This window comes from Choristoneura fumiferana, chromosome 28 (genome assembly GCF_025370935.1).
Source record: "Choristoneura fumiferana chromosome 28, NRCan_CFum_1, whole genome shotgun sequence".
Lineage (NCBI taxonomy): Eukaryota > Metazoa > Arthropoda > Insecta > Lepidoptera > Tortricidae > Choristoneura > Choristoneura fumiferana.
This window is the reverse complement of record NC_133499.1, coordinates 5545779-5568556: the sequence shown is the minus strand read 5'-3', so window position 1 is coordinate 5568556 and position 22778 is coordinate 5545779. Positions and strand designations below refer to the sequence as shown.

Below are 22778 nucleotides of genomic sequence, written 5' to 3'. Positions count from 1 at the left end.
TGTACACGCGACATACAACGTAGAATACTGTTTTCGCAATACTGAGTCAACTCAACTGTCTGCAATACATATGTTCAACGTTAAATTGTACAATAATAACTTTTCTAGAAGGTTGACATTGTATTGCAGAATTAATCAGGGTTACAGTGTGAAATTAATTCGAGTAACACTGGACATATGGGCGTGCCTTCAGGCATATTTTCACCTAGACGTCGTAACACAGAATAAAGCATTTAGTTACCGCACCCACGTTCACAGATTATGCTAAAACGTATTTTATTTGTATGACGTTTAATAATTTAAGTATGAATAAAATTGAAACTTATAGGACACGCCACCCAATCTGTCAAGTGTTAACTCCAAGTAATAGTACTGTAACACACTATTGCAACAGCATCCAGTTTATATCCTTCTTGCATTCGGGTAAAAATATTGACACCACTCTAGTGGTAAGTAAGTACATCTTAATATGTACATCACTACATCTGTAGCTTGTAGCTACCACTTCACCTCTATTTACGAGTATACAAACCAATATCCGTCTTTACGTTTCATTGTTTACATACAATGTTTATTTACTGCACTTCACGGAAAGCACCATGTCATTCGATGATTCCTTGACACTAATTGTCATATTTATCTCTGTGTGTCTTGACATGGTTATGTTGTTTATTCGTTACTCGGATGATGTCAGTCAATACCTTAAGATCTTAAGGTTATTTTTGCACTGAAGTGGATCCTGCATTCAGAATAAGCGTGCAGCGAGCTCCGAGCTTCTAGTGCATTTGCATTAATTGGTTGGTCTCTACCGATTGTCTAACCGTTAGAGAACCTGACTATGAAGCTATAGGGGGTCGGGGACTGTAGCTATTTTAAAACCGTGGAGTAAAACATTTAGTGACAAATTATTTAAACGCCCCCGTATCTAGGCAATTTTACCCTCGTACCAAGAGACAGCCGTGGTGGCCTAGTGGTTTGACCTATCGCCTCTCAAACAGAGGGTCGTGGGTTCAAACCCCGGCTCGCACCTCTGAGTTTTTCGAAATTCATGTGCGGAATTACATTTGAAATTTACCACGAGCTTTGCGGTGAAGGAAAACATCGTGAGGAAACCTGCACAAACCTGCGAAGCAATTCAATGGTGCGTGTGAAGTTCCCAATCCGCACTGGGCCCGCGTGGGAACTATGGCCCAAGCCCTCTTGTTCTGAGAGGAGGCCTGTGCCCAGCAGTGGGACGTATATAGGCTGGGATGATGATGATGATGATGACCAAGAGACAGCAATAACACCGAAAAGCCGCCATGTCCGATACACTGATTTAACGATTAAACATTTAGGATCAGTAAATTATCTAAATTCAAAAGTAACAAAACCAAAGTAGTGTTAAGCCTCGAAAATCTCAAAAAAACGTGCTTTTTAAGGCACTCTTATTGAGCAAGTGTGATAAAAAACTGTTGAAATAATAAAATACAAACGTTCACATTAAAATCACAACTCGTGGTCAAAAAGTCTGCTCGAGTCTGTGCCACTACGGAAATGTCATGCTCTGAGTTTGAAGCACACTTCACTAACGGACTTAGGTGCCACTATGTTACATGAGGGAATAAGTATCTGCTGCCTTTTCGTAGTCAGGTTCTCTGAAGAAATAAAACCAGTATAATTACAATGATTATGTTTTAATTAAAACAAAACCTGCGCCCCATCAAAATATACTGAGCTTGAGCGGGAAAAAATCTGGCCCTCAAATGTATGCAGAAAAAGGTAAATCTGTAGTATGTACAGACGGCCAAATTTTGTGCTGCTGAGTATATAAAACTTTTACTTGGCTAGTTGGGTAAAGCTAACACTAACTATGTAGCATGCGCTGTCTTATTCAGTATTAAATTTATGACACAGTTCAAGATGTAATTCTCAACGTAATAATATAAGATACCATTAAAATGGCAACCACGTTTTGTTGTGACAGGCATGGCGTGGCGAAACCATTTGCGAAATGTATTACACTTGCCCACTAAGAAGGAAAAATGTAGAGTCATGTCACAGCATAGCACAGTAGAACATTGATTTAATTTTTAACTAAGATTGTTTTTTTTTTTTTGGAATCTTTTTGTATTTTTTATTTCAATTCCAAATTTTTACTTTTACGGTCATCCCGTAAAACCTAAATTGAAAATACAAACTGAAATATAGATGCACAGAAAAAACAGAAAAATAAGACCATCACTGGGAATCGAACCCAGGTCCTCGGTAATCCGTACCGCTTGCTATACCGCTACACCACTGATGGTCAACGGTACCGACACGAATTTCCCTATGCACCTCATATCTCAGCTTGTGTTTCTTACTTAGTCACTTAAGCAGCGACGCTAGCGACATCTATGCCGTAGCCCTCATCGAGAAACTTTTTCGGCATTCCATTGGAACTAACCGCTCACCCGGACAAGAGATATCATAAATATAGCATAGCAAAATACATAGGGAAATGCATAATACATAGGCATAGAGTGTCGGTACCGTTGACCATCAGTGGTGTAGCGGTATTACGTCGGTACCGTCTTATTTTTCTGTTTTTTCTGTGCATCTATATTTCAGTTTGTATTTTCAATTTAATTTTTAACCCCCGCCCGACGCAAAAGGAGGGGTGTTATAAGTTGCACGCCGATGTCTGCCATCTGTCAAGGTATCGTGTTATTTTACGTGAACACGTGTTTCCATGCGGTGATGGTTATCTACTCGCATGTTTGATAAAAAAAACCGGCCAAGAGCGTGTCGAACACGGCCAAGATAGAATTCCGTAGTAGCCGTTAAGAATAAAACAAGTAATATTTTTCTAAGGATTTCGTATTGTGTACGGAATCTTCCACGTTTATGTATATTTTATACCTTAGGCTGCTATTTACTCTTAAACTACTAATAATTCTCAAGTAATATTAGCCGTTAAAGTTTTCCTTGTAAATTTGATTTATGTACGTACTACCATCCTGGTTTTTTTTTTAATTTTCCACCCAACAGTTTAGATTTTAATGAAAATTTGCACTTTAAAGTTGAAATTGGCAAAATTACAGCTTTCCAGCATTGATAGTCTCGAAGAAAAGCCGCGGACGGACAGACGGACGGACAGACAGACAGACAGAAATGGCGAAACTATAAGGGTTCCGTTTTTGCCATTTTGGCTACGGCACTCTGAAAATCAGTGTAGCCGTTTTCAGAACAGAAATTAAAAAATACAATTATTTTTAAAAGTCGCTGAACTAATGTCGTTCACTTTTTTTGACGAGTTCGTACGATATGTTTGAATTATTGGCTCCTGTTAAAAGGTCCACCCGGTATAATCCTCCGAAAAATCAATCAAAACAGGAAAAATAAGTTTTGCTCAAAATTTCATTTTTAATACAAGCTTTTTGCAGACTGTATTTGCATCTAAACTGCATCTCCGTACCAAATTTCAAGTCGGTACTACATATTAAACATTGAGGAGTTCCCTCCTGCGGACCACCAAGATGTCACGGCAGGACCACCAAGAAGTCACTACCAGATTATTGTATTGTTACTTTTAAGTATGCCAAGTTTCAAGTCAATCGGACCGCTGGAAGTGGGTCAAATTTGACCCAAAACCCAAACAAACAAATCAATAAATAATAAACAGGGCAAGTTAAAGAAAAGCTTGTAAAAAGATGATAGAAATTAAATGTTATGTTACCCTAAAATCTAACACGAGCGAAGCCGCTGGCAAAAGCTAGTGTAACAATCAATGTTTTCTATCTTTTTACCCGACTACCCGAAGGAGGATTTTTACTACAAGCTTTTATTTAGTTTCACCTGTCCCGTTGTCTGTCTGTCTGTAATCAACTCTTGCAAGTTAAATTCAACCAACTTCCAGTAGTCAGATTGACTTGAAAGGTATACTCATGTAAATTACGTGACAATTCAATAATCTGGTAGTGACATCCTGGTAGTCCAGCCAGGATCGTCTCCGCAGGACGGAACTCTTCCAACGGTTAATAGCATCGACTTAATTTGGTATGCAAATGTAGTTTTGGTGACAATGCAAGTACCTACAGTCAAGAAAAAGTACAGTCAGCAAAAAAAGCTTGTATTCAAAATATATTTTTTATGGTTAGGTTATTATTACTTACCGGATCATCAAATATCTCCTCTATCCGTGTGTATATATCTTTCCCCCGCTTCTGTCTCACTAGAAGATAAAGGTTCTCTACTCCAGGACACGATCGCAGCAGCTTCTCCATCAGGACCTTGCCGAGGAAACCTGAAGAATATAATGAACACAAATAAATAAAAAGTCAGAAGGCAAAGACGGAACACTTATAGTTTCGCCATATCTGTCTGTCCGTTCGTCCGCGGCTTTGCTCAGAGACTATCAGTGCTAGAAAGCTGTATCTCTTTGGATCTTATGGATATGCTTATTTAAGAACTAAGGCATTACAGCATACTTATATGTGTCTTGACTATGACAGTACACCTTTTAAAAGCATTATATAAGGCATTTTGTACCAAAAAATACTAACACTTAGTACGTAGGTCTTATAGAGATATATAAAGAATCCTTGTAAGATATTTATCAGAACAGTTGCCTTACAAGTGCATTATTAAAGAGCTAATTGATTTTGAATATTATTTGCACTTAAAAAAGCATCTTAAAAGTACGTTCTTTCTTAGTAAGTGGAGTAAGTGTTTTATTTTTGTTTTATTAGACCTTAATAAACTCTTGCATATAATTTGTTATAAGGCTAATAAGTTGCAAGTGTGAATTGTCTTTGTCTGAGTCCAATTAAAGAGATGAAGCATTATCGTGGAGCTCTATCAGAAGATTTTATCTTATATTGCTGACAAAATAGTAAAAAAATATTTTTTTTTGGGGTAGGTACCTCCCAAGGAAAGAGGGGGTGATTTTTTAGATTTTATCTTATATATACCGACAAAATAGTAAAAAAAAATTTTTTTTGGGTATCTCCCATAGACGTAAAGTGGGGGTGAATTTTTTTCTCGTCTAATCCTGCGTGTGGTATCATTAGATAGGTCTTTTAAAATCATTGCAGGGTTGTCAAGACGATTTTTGAGTTACGAAACCCTAAAAAAGTAAATACATATAGGTCAGGCTTCCATCTTGGGGGTCCTAGTCACGCCTCATAGACCCTTATGGTAAATACGGTACAGATCTGTTTACTCACGAAGGCGCGCCCCTCCACAGCTAATTATCAATGTGCACGAGTAAACCTCGTACTTACACGTTGTCTTAGTCGCAGTGTGTGTGACTGACGGTACGCTCGCGACTAAGGATACGTTCGAGCTACGCACACATAGACGTGTCGTACAGATACGTTTAAAACTACAATTATAAAATGTAGAGGGGCGCGCCTTCTTGAGTAAACAGATCTGTATTGGGTATTGGAGTGCAAGAACTTACCAGTGGCACCTGTGATCATGACATTCTTTCCGCTGAAGAACCTCTGGACTTCTGACAGCCTGTTGTCATTGCACTCTGCGCACACTCCCTCTATGACCTCAGTCAACTCAGAAGGGTAATGCTGCTTCATGTTGATGGTATTTATGTGTTCCACTAAGTTGCTGTTTGAGTCGATCGCCGCCATGTTAAGTCAGTACATTTTTCTGTGGACAAAGTTGTGGTTCATGCATACAGAGAAGAAGACATGCCCAGGAGGGCGTACCGTCCCTCTCGCTCTCGTATTAAATAGCGTCACCGGTACGGCAAGATACGAAATTCGATTTTTGCACCTCGAAGTATAGGGCTGCTACGAAATTCGAAAATCGAAGTTCGTGTCGTACCGTCCCTCTGACACTTACGCTATTTAATACGAGAGTGAGAGGGATGGTACGATACGAACTTCGATTTTAGAATTGCGGAGTAGGCCCTCTGACTGCGATTTTGTTTCGACACCTACGCTGACGCGTGTGTGGTGCATTTCAACTACATGCAAACCATTGTAAATATTACACTCACGCACACATCACTCGTGAAGTCTACTACCGTTCTAATGTTCTGTCCTCGGTTCATGTGTTATTGCATCCAGCTATTTACTCACAAAATGTCATCCAAATCTATCCAGTTGTTTTAGCGTGAAGGAGTAAGAAACATACACACACACACACATACAAATTTTCGCATTCCTACACTGTGTTATTTTTGACTGCCGTTAACTTTAAGGGGACAATCTACAGGTCAAATGAATTTAATTTCTCCAATACACTAGTGGCTAACTCTTACTGTTTAAAAGATAATTAATTATTAGCAGTAAAACAGCGTAAAGGTCCTTAAATTTATAACGTTTTTTCAAAGTCATAACTAATCCGTCTTTAATTTACACATATTTAGCAAAAGAAAGTAAAACATTTGGATTGTTTAAATGTCTAACGTCAATGTCATATATTTTTTTCGTGTATTTTTTTTAAAAAGCTTTTATTTAGATTCACCTGTCCCGTTGTCTGTCTGTCTGTCTGTAATCAACTCTTGCAAGTTAAATTCGACCAACTTCCAGTAGTCAGATTGACTTGAAATTTGGTATACTCATGTAAATTGCAGGTTTGTACCTGCGAAGCAATTCAATGGTGCGTGTGAAGTTCCCAATCCGCACTGGGCCCGCGTGGGAACTATATAGCCCAAGCCCTCTTGTTCTGAGAGGAGGCCTGTGCCCAGCAGTGGGACGTATATAGGCTGGGATGATGATGATGTAAATTGAGTGACAATTCAATAATCTGGTAGTGACATCCTGGTAGTCCAGCCAGGATCGTCTCCGCAGGACGGAACTCTTCAACGGTTAATTAATAGCAGCGACTTGAAATTTGGTATGCAAATGTAGTTTGGATAACAATGCAAGTACAGTCGACAATAAGTACAGTAAGCAAAAAACTTTTATACTACAAATGATTTTTTTACCAAAAACTATTTTAAGTATGACCACGCATAACTTTTTACAAAGTAGTCAGTAGTCAAGTTGGTCCCAAAAAAAACAACCCTAAAGGTAGGAAAAAAGGGGATGATTGATTGTTCACTCACTGATTGTATTTTTTTATTTTCACGAAAAAGTTAATTATCTGGTAGGTAAGTAGTTCATATCAATGAACCGCGTCTGCCAAGTTAATGGAAATAAAAAAACACAATGTATTAGTAGAATCACGTGATCTAGTCACGTTTTAGACGTCCGAAAGATGAGCCAATCTTCTGTATACCCAAATTCTACTAATTAGATTCTGCATAACAGCTTGCCCAATAGTGGAGCAGTGGGTCGCGTTACCGGCTGCGCGGTAAAATAAGCAAACTTAAATACGTTTTTAAATGTCATTTTTAAAACAAGATTATCTCGCTGACTGTACTTTTTGTTAACTGCACTGTCAAATGCAAAATATGAATCTATCGGAACCACTCAAAAGTATGTTACTACGGCCTTATTGCGTCGGAATAAGAGTTTGTGGTACATAGTTTTGAAACTTTGAATAAGTACATATTTTTACGAGTACATTTGACTCCATTAATATCCACTATAATATTACAAATGCGACAGTATTGTATTGTGTAGCTCTTTGCTGTCATAAAAAATGTTAAAATAGGTAACTGTTAACAAGAGAAAAAGATGTACAAAGGCGAACTTATCTCTTGAAAGGATCTCTTCCAACTAACCTTTTAAAGAGTAGGTAGACACTAACTTGGAAGATTCCGTATAAAATACGAAATCCTTAGAAAAATATTACTTAATTTTTTCGTAATGGCTACGGAACCCTATTTCGGGCGTGTCCGACACGCTCTTGTTTAGTAACATATTGAGTCTTATTCTTCCAGCTTTTTAACGTAAAAGAATACAAATATACACAAACCTGTCGCTTATAATATTACTGGTAATATTAGGTATCTATCTATTAAGAGGATACTCACGTTTCATGCTCACGCGCATGGCATTTCACTTTTATCGAGAAACTAAGGGGTGGCTGCGACCAAAACTATACCTTAGTTCAATGAATGTAAAGGTTATATTTGTTAACGTTAATGTGGCACGCATAGTCGTTCATTAACATCTTATTTTGCACAAAACGGTCCGACGTATCCATGATTTATATCCCACTGTGCGAAAGTTTGTAAGTCTGTTTGTTTGTATGTTACCTTATCACGCCTAAACCGCTGAACCAATTTTGACGAAATTCGGTATACAGATAGTTTGAGTCCCGGGGAAGGACATAGTTTAGTTTTTATCCCGGAAAATTGCATAGTTTCTACGGGATAGCGATAAACGGATTCTACGCGGACAGAGTCACGGCCAACAGCTAGTGAGCATATAAAGTTAACGTACGGGTCCCCGTCACCATCCTAATGGTTGCCATATTAAGAACATTTTATTTAACTTGTGCAGTCAACGCCATAAATAATTTATCATTTCTGTACCTTGTCGTTTTCAGTCGTTACACAATTTCATATAGCTTTTCAAACATGACTTTAAAGTGACAAGGTACAAAACTGATCACTTATATATTCGATCGACTTCAGACTGGTAGAAAATTATTTTCAAGGATTTTTGTAGTAGCTTCAATTTGTTGTTATAAAATTTTAGGTTTTACGTTTGTCAAAAACGGTACAATAGGGACAGGTTGCTAGCCTGTCGTCTATCTATGGTATACCTTAACCTATATCCTCAGTCGCCACTTACGACATCCACGTAAGAAATGGAGAGGTGTAATTCTAACCCGACATCACATGGGTAACTCACAAACTTTGATCATTATATTAGTTGCATGATTATGAAGCGAAGCGAGGCATACACCCAGCGTCCGGTTATTGGACCGGAACGGTAAACCGGTTTGGTTCATAACTGAACTGTCTAGTAAACTTAGTTAAGGTAGGTCACGGTTAGGGTTAATAAAGGATGGAGTTCAAATAGTTAAAAAAATTATCTTATGCGTTATTAACCCCCGACGCAAAAAGTGGAGTGTTTTAAGTTTGACCGCTATATGTGTCTGTGTGTCTTCCTGTGGCACCGTGGCTCTTAAACGGGTGGACCGATTTGAATGCGGTTTTTTTTATTTGAAAGCAAGTTTTCTAGCGATGGTACTTAGATATGTTTCATCAAGATCAGTTTAGCCGATTTTGAGAAATATATTTTTGAATTTCAGTAGACCCTGTAGCAAAATCCGATTTCGATGATCTGCCGAGTTCGCGCCGATGCGCTTGCGCACATCGCTAAGGAGGTCACCGATTGGAGAAATTTTGCGTTGTTATGAGTATGATGACCGCCGCTTGGCCTAGATACAGCTAACCTTTGCAGGCACCTGGCACCTACGTCATATATATACTAGATTTATCTACGACTTCGCACGCGAATCATTTCTCATTCATTATTTCTTCTTACGACAATTATCCACTTATTTCATTATAGTCTTCCACCATACTTTTTTAAATCAATCAATCAATCTGTAAAATTTGTCACTATTCTTGTCTGTCAGTGTTTTTACAATTTGTAAGCATATCTTGTTAAGTAAGACGACATCTTCTATATAAATAAAAAACCGGCCAAGAGCGTGTCGGACACGCCCGAAATAGGGTTCCGTAGCCATTACGGATAAAATAAGTTATATTTTTCTAAGGATTTCGTATTTTGTACGGAATATTCCAAGTTTAGGTATATTTTATACCTTAGGCTGCTATTTACTCTTAAACTACTAATAATTCTCAAGAAAACTTAACCGATATAGTTTTACTTGCAAGTTTGATATATTTACTACCATCCCGACGCAAAAAGAGGGGTGTTATAAGTTTGACCGCTATGTGTCTGTCTGTCTATCTGTCTGTAGCACCGTAGCTCTTAAACCGGTGGACCGATTTGAATGCTGTTTTTTTTATTTGAAAGCAGGTTTTCTAGCGACGGTTCTTAGACATGTTTTATCAAAATCGGTTCCGCCGTTTTCCACAAAGTCGGGGGTTTTCCAATTTTTTGTTGGTTTCATTTTTTGCCGTAGCGAGCGCTGTAATCTTCGGTTGCCCCCACCACCCACTTTGCTGTCCCACCAACAATCCCAATACTTGTAACAGTAAGCTAGCTACCTTAACAGACTTCTAGACGACTAGACTCGTTTTCTTCCTTTTAGTTTTTTTTAAAGCAGTCGGGTTGTTGATTTTTTAATTTATTATTTTACTAGAGTTTAGAGTTCGAAAAGAGAGTTTGAAACTTAGGGATTTTACAAAATTCCCCTGGGAATCCCCAAATTTTATATCGTGATCTTCATTGAGGTTGTGTTAAGAAAAACTGTTCAAAAATTCAATACTAAACCCAGCGGTTGAAATTTCAAGATTTTATCCCTATCCCGTGGTAATATCGGCATAAAAAGTAGCTTATGTATTATTCCAGGCTCTGGAATAATACATAGGCTACCTACTTTTTATCCAGACGTCCAGCTACTACTAGGCGACATAAAATGACTTTTTATGCTCTAGTGCATAAAGTAAAATCTTCGTCTATGACCAAGGTAATCAGGTATCAACAGCCACAAACAAAAAAGTTTCTACATATTTCTTTAATAATTTTTAATTTAAAAAATACTTAAAAAATATAATTAAAAATAATAATAATATAATGTATGAAAAAATAAATTAAATAATTTCATTTCCTCGCAATCTAAGTGAAAAGCGGAGTGTAAAACTCGAACAACAAAGCCATTTTACCCTCGACGTGTCTATCCACCCTCGCCGTACCGAGTCGGCTCGGGTGGATATGAACGTCTTGGCTAAAATGACTTGTTTTATGCTCTTGTTGTACAATCTACTATTTTTGATTCCCCAGTCAAATTTTTTTCACGGACGCTATATTGAAATATTTATTTATACCTTGTGTCACTCCGACAGTTATGAAGAATCTAATGACATTTCAAATGTTAAAATCCTGCCAGCCGTTTACGCCGCAGAGATGACCAAAAAATAGCCATACATACATACCCACATGTGTGTGCATATTCATGTGCGGAATTACATTTGAAATTTACCACGAGCTTTGCGGTGAAGGAAAACATCGTGAGGAAACCTGCACAAACCTGCGAAGCAATTCAATGGTGCGTGTGAAGTTCCCAATCCGCACTGGGCCCGCGTGGGAACTATAGCCCAAGCCCTCTTGTTCTGAGAGGAGGCCTGTGCCCAGCAGTGGGACGTATATAGGCTGGGATGATGATGATACATACCCACATACATACCTACTGTCGAAAAACATAATCCTTCTTCGGGCTGTCGGGTAAAATATTCGCTGTATGATAATGACAGTACCATTTCCTTCTCAGGCCAAACGTGACAATGAATACATGTTAAATATTTATGACTAGTAAGTAAAGTAAGCGATTTTTTTAGGTCAAGAGCGAGTTGCGACCAAACATACATACCGAGAATAACTTGAACTGAGTCACCGAGCGTTTTTAAAAATACGTGTGCAGGATAACTAACTAGTTTGTTGCCCGCGACTCCGCTCTGTGTGACTTTATCGCTATCCCGCGGGATCTATGAAATTTTACGAGTATAAAAAACTATCCTGCCCTTTCCCGGGACTCAAACTATCTGTATACCGAATTTCATCTAAATCGGTTCAGCAAGTAACAAAGAAACAGACTTACAAACATTCGCATTTGTAATATTAGTGGGAAATATAAGGAAAACTATTACGGTTAAGTTTTCTTGAGAATTATTAGTAGTTTGAGTAAATAAATAGCAGCCTAAGGTTTAAAATATACCGACTTGGAAAATTCGTCTGCTCGGGTGGCTAAACATCTCGTGACATTATGGCTTGTTTTAGTCCCTTGTTGAACAATCTACTATAATACGAGAGTGAGGGACGGAACCATACGATCTTCTATTTTCGGATTCCGTAGTAGCCCCCTGACACACGATACAAGGCGTGTCGCAAGCGTGGCGTGGCGTCGGGTTTTAATGGTAAGAGAGAGAGAGAGAGAGAGAGAGAGAGAGGGGAGATATGTATATATATATATATATATATATATATTAACACATACTCGATATAGAGAAAAAACACGTTAGAAAGAAACAATTAAAAAAACATCGAATAGTATAAATTGAGGCCCACTCAGCATAATGTTGCGGCAAGCAGCAACAATGTTTTTCAGTGGGACCCATTTAAATTCAAATTAATGTATTTATTTATTTACTAAGTAAAACAAAATTTACACAGTATTAAATACAGCTGTAAGCCAATTCACTGTAAAATTCAATTAATGTAAGCAACTAAATACTTACTCAACTTTCATCCATCGCCTCAGAAATTCTCAGACATATTCGACAAATTTAGACCATCAATTTTTTTTTATCCTACTGGATGGCAAACGAGCAAGTGGCTCCTGATGGTAAGAGATCACCACCGCCCATAAACATCTGAACACCAGGGGGGTTATTGCAGACGCGTTGCCAACCTAGAGACCTAAGATGGGATACCTCAAGTGCCAGTAATTTCACCGGCTGTCTTACTCTCCACGCCGAAACACAACAGTGCAAGCTCTGCTGCTTCACGGCAGGATTAGCGAGCAAGATGGTGGTAGCAATCCGGGCGGACCTTGAACAAGGTCCTACAACAATATTCGACCCTTGCAAAAAAGGTCAGATTCGGATGCTGATGACAGTTATGTCCGTCCGCTCCGCACCTTTATTTTTTCGTAACTATCTTGAGCGTGTCCGGTTTTTTAGGGTTTCATAGCCAAAATGGCAAAACGGAACCTTTATAGTTTCGCCATGTCTGTCTGTCTGTCTGTCCGCAGCTTTGCTCAGGGATAATTTTGCATGAATACATATGTAAACTATGCCGACAAAACAAAATTTTTTAGTGTTCCTTCCATAGATGTAAAGTGGGAGTGATTTTTTTTTTCTCATCCAATCTTGTAGTGTGGGGTATCGTTGGATATTATAGGTCTTTTAAAACCATTACGGGGTTGCTAGAACGATTTTTCGATTCAGTGATTGATTTGCAAAATATTCAGCTTTAAAGTGCAAATTTTCATTAAAATCAAGCGAAATATCGGTTAAGTAAATAGCAGCGAAATCCTTTGATAAATATTACTTCATTTTTTCGTAATCGCTACGGAACCCTATTTCGGGCGTGTCCGACACGCTCTCGGCCGGTTTTCTTCTATCTAGTCACTCCACGCCCTGTTACTTGCGCTCTTCTTTATCGTACCAAGGTTAAACTATCTCTACACCACCCAAATCGCAATTCGTAACACTACGTAACTAGCGTATTGTGGCGCAACGCACGCTTCGGTGCAGATGTTCAAGGTCTCAAATATAGGACGCTGCTTGGGGCCATCCTTAAAGTACATAACATCAATTTTGACCATTAATACCCCCGAGAAAATCGTCAATATTCACCAAAGGCTTTTAGGGTTCCGGAGCCAAAATGGCAAAAACGGAACCCTTATAGTTTCGCCATGTCTGTCTGTCTGTCCGTCCGTCCGCGGCTTTGCTCAGGGACTATCAATGCTAGAAAGCTGTAATTTTGCACGTATATATATGTAAACTATGCCGACAAAATGGTACAATAAAAAAACCAAAATAAATTTTTTTTAGGGTGCCTCCCATAGACGTAAAGTGGGGATGATTTTTTTTTCTCTTTCAACCCTATAGTGTGGGGTATCGTTGGATAGATATTTTAAAACCATGGTTTGCTAAGACGATTTTTCGATTCAACGATTTGTTTGCGAAATATTCAACTTTAAAGTGCAAATTTTCATGAAAATCGAGCGTCCCCCCCCCCTCTAAAATCTAAACCGGTGAGTGGAAAAATTTGAAAAAAATCATTATGGTAGTAAGTATGTCAAACTTTCAAGGAAAACTATAACGGCTAAGTTTGCTTGAGAATTATTAGTAGTTTAAGAGTAAATAGCAGCCTAAGGTATAAAATATACCTAAACTTGGAAGATTCCGTATAAAATACGAAATCCTTAGAAAAATATTACTTAATTTTTTCGTAATGGCTACGGAACCCTATTTTGGGCGTGTCCGACACGCTCTTGGCCGGTTTTTTTTCTCGACTAACCGTGTATTGTGGGGTATCGTTGGATAGGTCTTTTATAACCATTGGGGGGGGGGGGGTTGCTAAGACAATTTTTCTATTCAGTGATAGTGATCTGTTTGCGAAATATTCAACTGTAAAGTGCAAATTTTCATTGAAATCGAGCGTTGGAATCGAGATTGCTTGAGAATTATTTGTAGTTCAAGAGTAAATAGCAGCCTAAGGTAGAACGCCACAATGAACGACAACTCGCCACTTGCATCCACCGGTTTCCCACAACTCTCACGATGTCGTCAGTCCATCTGCTGGGAGGCCTGCCAACGCTTCGTCTTCCGGTTCGTGGTCGCTCGACGACTTTTCTCCCCCAACGGTTATTTGTTCTTCGAGCGATGTAGCCCGCCCATTGCCACTTCAACTTGCATATTTTTCCAGCTATGTCGGTGACTTTAGTTCTTCGACGCATTTCCGTATTCCGGATTCTATCGCGCAAAGAAACTCCAAGCATAGCTCTCTCCATAGCTCGTTGCGTGACTCTGAGCCTCTCCAAGAGGCCAACAGTCAAGGATCACGTCTCAGCGCCATAGTCATCACTGGCAACACACACTGGTCGAAGACTCTAGTCTTCCTTATATCCCTGTCCCTTCCTAAATCAGTCAAGTTTTTCTTAATTAAACCAGCAAAGTGCGAGTCGGTCTCGCGCACCGAGGACTCTGTACTGCATTCATATCTGTCATGCAGCATGCAAAAAATCTGACACACACTAGAAATAGAGTCGTATCAGATATAGGCTTCTTTGTCGTGTCTGATATTGGCGCTGATAACGCTACATGTTGTTTAAACCAAATGCTACTCAGAAATGATAACCTAACCAATAAAAAGTTGAAAACCAGTCGCAAAAAGTTAGGTGTTATAAGTTTGACCGCTATGTGTGTCTGTGTGTCTTTATCAAAATCGGTTCAGCCGTTTTTGAGATATTGAACTTTGAAGTGGTTTTCCAACTTTTTGTTGGTTAGGTTTGGTTATTTCCCTCTTATTTTTAGACATAATATAAGTACTTAGAGCTTTTTCGACTATCGCCGATTCAAAAATAATATGTGGAGAGACCCTTAGTAGGTAATATGTATACAGTGTAGTGTTAGCCTAAAGAGCATTGCACTGTGTTTTAGAAAAGTAAATATTCAATCTATCTATACCTTTAAACGAACAATTTTTGTATAACTAAATCTGTAAAGTATCTCAAATAAAAATTAGTGAACTTAGTTAAAATACCTGTATATGTATACAGTTTCTCGCTACTTCTGCAAATTGTGCCAAGTTTGGTCAAGTAAGGAAAATTCGACATACATTCTCATAAACTGTTCTGTTTGTAATAGATACTAGTAAGAAGTTAGGATAGTATATTAATATTAGTAAGCATGTATTATCGTAAGAAACTAAATTATATTTAATAGGTTAATATTTATCCAAAAAACTAAAAATTTAAGACACCAACTTAGCGATCCCTTGCTTATTGCATTATATCGTCCCTTACGACATTTGACGTCGTTTCAAAATAGCTAAATACCGTGCGAATTACAAGATAAAAAATGAGGTTACGGAAGTGGCCACAGAATATTGGGCAATACTATGTAATTCTAAGTTGCGATATTTCAACACACATACCTACATACACTTCATAAAAAAAGGTAACGGACCGCCGTTTCCGCGAGAGACTTTCACAACTCGTAACGGTAAACATTTTAAAAAAAAGTTTCGCAACCATAGACACGATTAAAAACTTACTTCGCAAAATTCCAAGGCACTGCACTATTTAATGTCACTGGCACGCACGAAATTGGAACACATGAACTGTCAATGGGAAAGCGCGCGAACGGATTCGAACATGGCGGCCGACTGCCCGCAACCCGCCAAAATATGAGGTCAAAATGATTCTTACATAACAATTTATTACAGCGTATTACATAAAAATCGCCGTTGGCTTGTATTATGCAAAGAACAGTCGAATTTCTCACGGATTTCTAGGTTAAATTTGTAAGTTCGCGCGATTCTAAGGTTCGTTGTCGTTTCGTTTTTTTACGTCAAACTTCAATGAAAGTCATGAGTATTGTGAACGTATTATGTATTATGTCGATCTGAAGATGTTGACCGGCATTGTGTGATCTCTCGAGTCCGAACCCCCACTCTGGCGAGGGGAAAGTAAGGGGGGGCGGCGGGTCAACGGAGAGTGGTAGCGGCGAAGTGAAGAATCCATTGGCGTCTTATTTGAACGTGCAAGGCGATATGAAAGCGAAGCGTAAACTAGATCAGTGTTCCGCAAAGTGTGTGCCGCGGCGTACTGGTGTACCTACCCTGGTCATTAGTTGGTGTGCCTTGGAAAAATAAGGTTATCTCATAAAGCTAAATAGACGGATGGAAGAAAAATACTTAGGCACAAAGATGTAAATCCATTTTTCATTTATGGTGTATGTACCTACCTCCAAAAATTTTCATTTTCCTAGACGTAACTTGAACACAAAAAGTTTGCTCACTGAACTATATGATAGAAGTAGCTTTTGCCCGCGGCTTCGCCCGCGTGTAATTCGGTTATCGCGCGCTGTTCCCTCTGGAACTGTGCATTTTTCCGGGATAATAAGTAGCCTATGTCACTCTCTGGCCCATAAACTGTCTCTTTGCCAAAAATCCCGTCGATCCGTCGCTCCATTTCGACGTGAAAGACGGACAAACATACTAACACACTTTATAATACTAGTAAGTAGGTATGGATTATTCGTAGAATTCCTATTGCTATTTTTTCGCACTATAGGAATTTTCGCTCTAAGGAACTTGTAAAGAAACAAAAGCGAACAATATCTCGCAATAAATAAATAAATAAATAATATATAACAAGTTTTTGGTAAGTATAAATTTTATTTTTAATACAAGTTTATTTTTGCTGACTGTACTTTTTGTTGACTGTACTTGTATTGTCACCCAAACTACATTTGCATACCAAATTTCAAGTCGATGCCATTAACCTTTGAAGAGTTCCGTCCTGTGGAGACGATCCTGGCCAGACTACCAGGATGTCACTACCAGATTATTGTATTGTCACGCAATCTACATAAGTAAGTATACCAAATTCCAAGTCAGTCCAACTACTGGAAGTTGGTCGAATTTAACTTGCGTGATTTGATTAAAGACAGACAGAGAGACAACGGGACAGGTGAAACTAAATAAAAGCTTGTTATAAATAAATAATATGGAATACTTGACACCAATTTGACCTAGTCCCAAACTAAGCAAAGCTTGTACTATGGACACTAGGCAACGGATAAACAAACTTATATAGATAGACAAACACATACTTGAATACATATTAAACGTCCAAGGCCCGAGAACAAATATTCGTATTATTCATATACAAATATCTGCCCTGGTTGGGATTAGAACCCCGGACCTCAAGCTTCGTAGTCAGGTTCTCTAACCACTTTGCCATCCGGTCGTCTTGCTTGCTCCTACAGCAAATAATTCGGTGATGGTGTTTTATTTTTTATTAAATTTCGCACTTTTATGCTCCTGTGAAAATGACATCTTAAAAGTGTTATAAAACATAATATTGTGGAAGGGAATAAATCAATTATTAGCTTTCTTTTGATACTATTAAGCGCTTACAATAAAAATAATTTGGTCCACATTTTTTTCGCCGACGCCTTTTTGAAATATAATAATATATATACATATATGTATTCCCTACGTCACTCCGACAGTTATGGTTATGACGGATCTAATGATCGTAAGTGTTGTATAACTGGCTAATCAAAATGTTTAAATTTCTTATTCTTTACTATACATTGTATTCTATCTGATGTACGTTTGTCACTTCAATAAACAAAGTCAAATACAACATTCGTTATCAGCACGAAACTCTATATTTAACTGAGTATTACTTATAAAAACTATATATTCTTTATAAAAAGTGAATCTACTAGTTTTTTCCAGTATGTGCGTTTATAAATTATGAAAATCTGTGAAAATTTTCAATAGTTCACGAAGATATTTTCATACTATTTTTGTTGTGACATCAAACAGCTGTGCGTATAAATATGGCAAATAATTCGATTTCTGGCATAAAACCACTCATAAACAGAGACGGTTATTCCGTATGGAAATTCAAAATGCGTATGTACCTTATGCATGAAGAGTTATGGGAGACGATCATCGGATATTCTGATGAAAGTAAAATTCCTACTGAGGTAAAATCACGTAACGATCAGAAGGCGTTATCGAAAATATGTCTCACTTTATTAGATGGTATGGCAATAACTCATGTAAGGTCATGCAAAACAGCCAAAGAAGCTTGGATGCTCTTTCGTCCGCTTACGAGGACAAAGGATTAGGGCGACGTATAAGCCTCGAACGGAAACTCTACAGGTACTGTCTTGATGATTTTGATTCCAATATAGAGATGTACATAAATGCTGTCATGTCAACTGTGCAAGATTTAGCCGACATTGGCAAAATTATGGAAGATGCTTCAATAGCTGCGATTCTTCTTGGAGGTTTAAGTCCTCAATATGCACCTTTAGTAATGGCTTTGGAAAATTCCAACATAGACATTACAGTGGATTTAATTAAGACCAAATTATTGAATGAACTGAATAAACCAGCTATAGATAACCCAGATACTGCTCTTCGTACACGAATGAACCAGAACAAACCTTCTACATCCAAACCGAAGAAACCTATTGTGTGTTACGACTGCATGGAGCCAGGACATAAGCGTCCAGATTGTCCCCATAAAAGGACAAGAAGAAGAGACCCGTAAATCACAAAAATTCTCTATGTGCACTGAATGTCAATGACGGATTAGAGCGTGATAAATGGTTTATTGATTCTGGAGCTTCAGCACACATGACGTCACGAGCTGATTGGATGAATAATGTGAGAAGTTCGTCTATTGGGACTGTAACCATTGCAAATGGAGATGTATTGCCCAGTAAAGGCATTGGAGATATTTCTATCACCACTTGCGGTCAGAATACGAATATAAAGAAGATTACTGATGTAGTTCATGTACCGAACTTGAATTCTAATCTTATTTCAGTGAAGAAGGCAGTAGATAAAGGTTTTAACGTAGTTTTTGATAGAACAGGTTGTAATTTTTATGATTCTGATGCTTTTTCTTGTACAGGCGATGTAATTTTACATGGTTCTATATGTGGTGGACTGTATTCTTTAGACTGTACGGTCAACCCAATTACTCAATTATCTGCTTTTGAGACTAACTCTGATGTTTCTAGCTTCAAGCTCTGGCATAGACGACTAGGTCATTTATGTCGCATCGGAATGGATCAACTGAGGAAGGGACACGCAGTGGGCGTGGACTACTCAGAAGTCGATAAGGAACCATGTATCCCCTGCATTGAAGGTAAGCAGAATAGGAAACCCTTTAAGAAAGTTTCACATAAAAGATCAACTTCTGTTCTGGAACTTATTCATTCAGATATTTGTGGACCCTTGCCTGAAACTTCATTTCAAGGCAATAAGTATATTTTATTTTTCATAGATGATTTTTCTCGTATGACTTTTGTATTCTTTATTCCTTCAAAAGCGGAAGTAAAGAACAAGTTTCATGTTTTCCAGTCCACAGTAGAGCGGGAAACAGGAGCAAAGATTAAGATATTGAAGAGCGATAATGGAAAAGAATATGTTAATGCTGAATTTTCGAGATATTTACAAAATGAAGGAATTCAACACCAAACAACAGTTCCCTACAGTCCTCAGCAAAATTTTATTGCAGAAAGAACAAATCGCTCAATTTTGGAGAAAGTAAGGTCAATGCTTTCTGATAGCTCCCTTTCTCCGGCTTAATGGCAAGATGCTGCAGAGATGGCTGTATATCTTAAAAATAGGTCTCCTCACCGTGCTCTCAATGGGAAGACGGCGTACGAGAAATGGTATGCTAAGGTACCAAATCTTTCTCATCTGCGTGTTTTTGGATGCAGAGCATTCATCCATGTCCCTGAATGTAATCGGAAGAAATTGACATGAAAGCATCCGAGTATATTTTCGTTGGATATTCAGAAGATCCAAGAAGTTATTTTTCAGAGATATTAGATATCCCAGAAGACTTGTGAAAAGCAGAGATGTTACTTTTTTGAATGTGATTTTCAAGATTTGAAAGTAAAGACAACTTGTAAGTCTGATAATGATTTAACGAATCAGCAGTTGTACCTCTATTGCTTAGTTCGCAAGTAAACTCGTCAAATAGTTCAGATAGTCGAACACCTGTCACAAGCGCTGTCATCGAAAATGAACAGATTCAACCTGATATTGTAGATATTATATCAGAAGATGTTCAGTCTGATATTAATGTCGTGGGGCAGTGGCATAACGCTGTTACTCCAAATGTGTCAGTTCAACCTGTTATTGCATCTTCATCAGAAGAAACTGAATCTGATACTGATTCTGTAGAACCAAGGTACAATTTGAGACCTAGAAAACCTAATTCTGCTGCCAATTGTGTATGCATGCAAACTTCATCCCCTCAGCTGATGGATGAACCTACAACTTATACACAGGCTTTGAACGCAGAAGATAGTGATAAATGGTATCAAGCTATGCAAGATGAATATCAGTCACTGCTTGAGAAACAAACTTGGGTTCTCGTTGATAGACCAGATAAGAAAGTCATACCTTGCAAATGGATCTACAAGCTGAAGAAAAATGCGCATGGTGACGTAATTAAATATAAAGCCAGACTTGTCGCGAAAGGATTTAATCAAGTTTATGGTATTGACTACTTGGAAACTTTCTCTCCAGTCGTCCGAAATTCTTCTTTACGCATGTTGTTCGCATTGGCTGCGGAAGAGGGAATGAAAATGCACCATTTAGACGTTGACACGGCATTTTTAAACGGAATTTTGGAGGAAGAAGTGTATATGAGTCAGCCAGAAGGATTTATAAACCTGGTCAAGAAGATAAAGTATGTTTTACTGAAACGATCGCTTTATGGCCTCAAACAGGCTTCACGAGCATGGTATAAAAAGTTGACCGAAATTTTACAATGCATAGGTTTTAACCAAACTCCTTCGGAAGCATGTATTTATACTAAAAAGTTTGGTAACGAGTTAATAATACTCGCTTTCCATGTCGATGACATTGTCATTTTGTACAAAGAAAATAAAACGCTAAATACTGTCATATCTGACTTGCGGAATCATTTTAGTCTGAAAGTGATTGGCAAACTTAGTTATTACTTAGGTTTATATACATTACAAACTAATGAGATTAAAATATCTCAAGAAAGTTACATTCGTGATTTGCTACAAAAGTTCACATGATGAACTGTAAGAGCGTTCCTACGCCGTTGGAAACTAAAAAGTTTCTGCCGAGTGAGAAGAATGTAAGTGAATCTTCATTATCCTATCCGTATCAGCAATTGATAGGCTCACTCAATTTTCTGGCCGTTAATACTCGTCCAGACATTGCTTTTGCTACATCATATTTGAGTCAATTCAATACTAAATATGATAAAAGTCATTGAAGGCGGCAAAACGTGTATTACAATATTTGAAAGGCACTATGGATTTGGGCATTACTTACAGGAAAGACGGTGGATGTCTAATTGGCTACGCGGATGCAGATTGGGCCAATTGTCCTATGGATCGTCGTTCATACACCGGATTCTATTTTTTATGGCCGGGGGAGCCATTTCATGGAAAGTAAGAAGCAAACCACCATTGCCCTGTCATCCAGCGAAGCGAATATATGAGTTTGTCCAGTGCGGGTAGAGAGGCTGAATTTCTCAGGCGATTGATGTGTGAACTTACTGGTATGTCAACAGTTATTACTATTTATAATGATTCACAGTCTGCCAGAAGTTGGCATTGAATCCGGTCACCACAACAGAACCAAGCATATAGACACAAGATTTCATTATATACGAGATTTATTATCGAACAATATTGTTAATGTCGTATATATCAATACTTTGGAGATGTGGGCTGATGTACTAACTAAGCCATTGGCTCGTATCAAGCATCAGAATTGTATAAAAGAATAGGTTTATGTTTATAATCTTGTTTTGATTACGGGGAGTATGTTGTATAACTGGCTAATCAAAATGTTTAAATTTCTTATTCTTTACTATACATTGTATTCTATCTGATGTACGTTTGTCACTTCAATAAACAAAGTCAAATACAACAGTAAGTATGTTGAAAGGTGCGACCAAACCGCTGCTTAAAAAAACAGGAACGGCACGGTATCGCAGTGACGCACCGTATGCGCACCGTTTTATCGCATCTCTCCACACCGCTGCTTAAAATACGGAATCGTACTGAGTGCCGTAAACGTCAGGACTTTACCGAACAAAAGTCTTGTCGTTTACGGCCCGTCACTGCGATTCCGCACCGTTTGCGTACTTTAAGCAGCGGTGTGGAAAGCATGCAAAAAAAAATGGTGCGCATAAGGTGCGTCACTGCGATTCCGTGCCGTCACCGTTTATAAAGCAGCGTTTGGTCGCACGCACCTGAAAACCGTCCAGCCGTTTACGCTACTGAGAGGATCAAAGAAATAGACATTAATACCATACGCTCGAAAAACAATATCCTCCTTAGCGCTGTCGGGTAAAACGATAGAAAGCTATCTCTCTAATTATCACTTATGCGTCGTTGAATAGTTTCTCGCATGTTAATATTATTGACGCAATATTTTCAAGACGATTTTATTCATAACTATGCGTGGCGTTTGCGCATGCTAAGTCAAGTTATTGAGAAAGGT

At 38.3% G+C, this 22778-nt stretch overlaps 2 protein-coding genes across 2 annotated transcripts in view; both read right to left on the bottom strand.

Moving 5' to 3' along the window:
- LOC141443939 (uncharacterized) overlaps nucleotides 1-22778 on the bottom strand; it is a 215344-nt gene that overhangs the window by 162429 nt on the left and 30137 nt on the right. The window lies entirely within an intron of this gene.
- Nucleotides 1-22778, bottom strand: part of LOC141443779 (fatty acyl-CoA reductase wat-like) — a gene marked incomplete in the record, with an annotated part of 45009 nt that overhangs the window by 16003 nt on the left and 6228 nt on the right. The window contains 2 exon segments of the mRNA XM_074109139.1: nucleotides 4137-4267; nucleotides 5426-5612. Coding sequence (XP_073965240.1) covers nucleotides 4137-4267; nucleotides 5426-5609 — 315 coding nt within the window.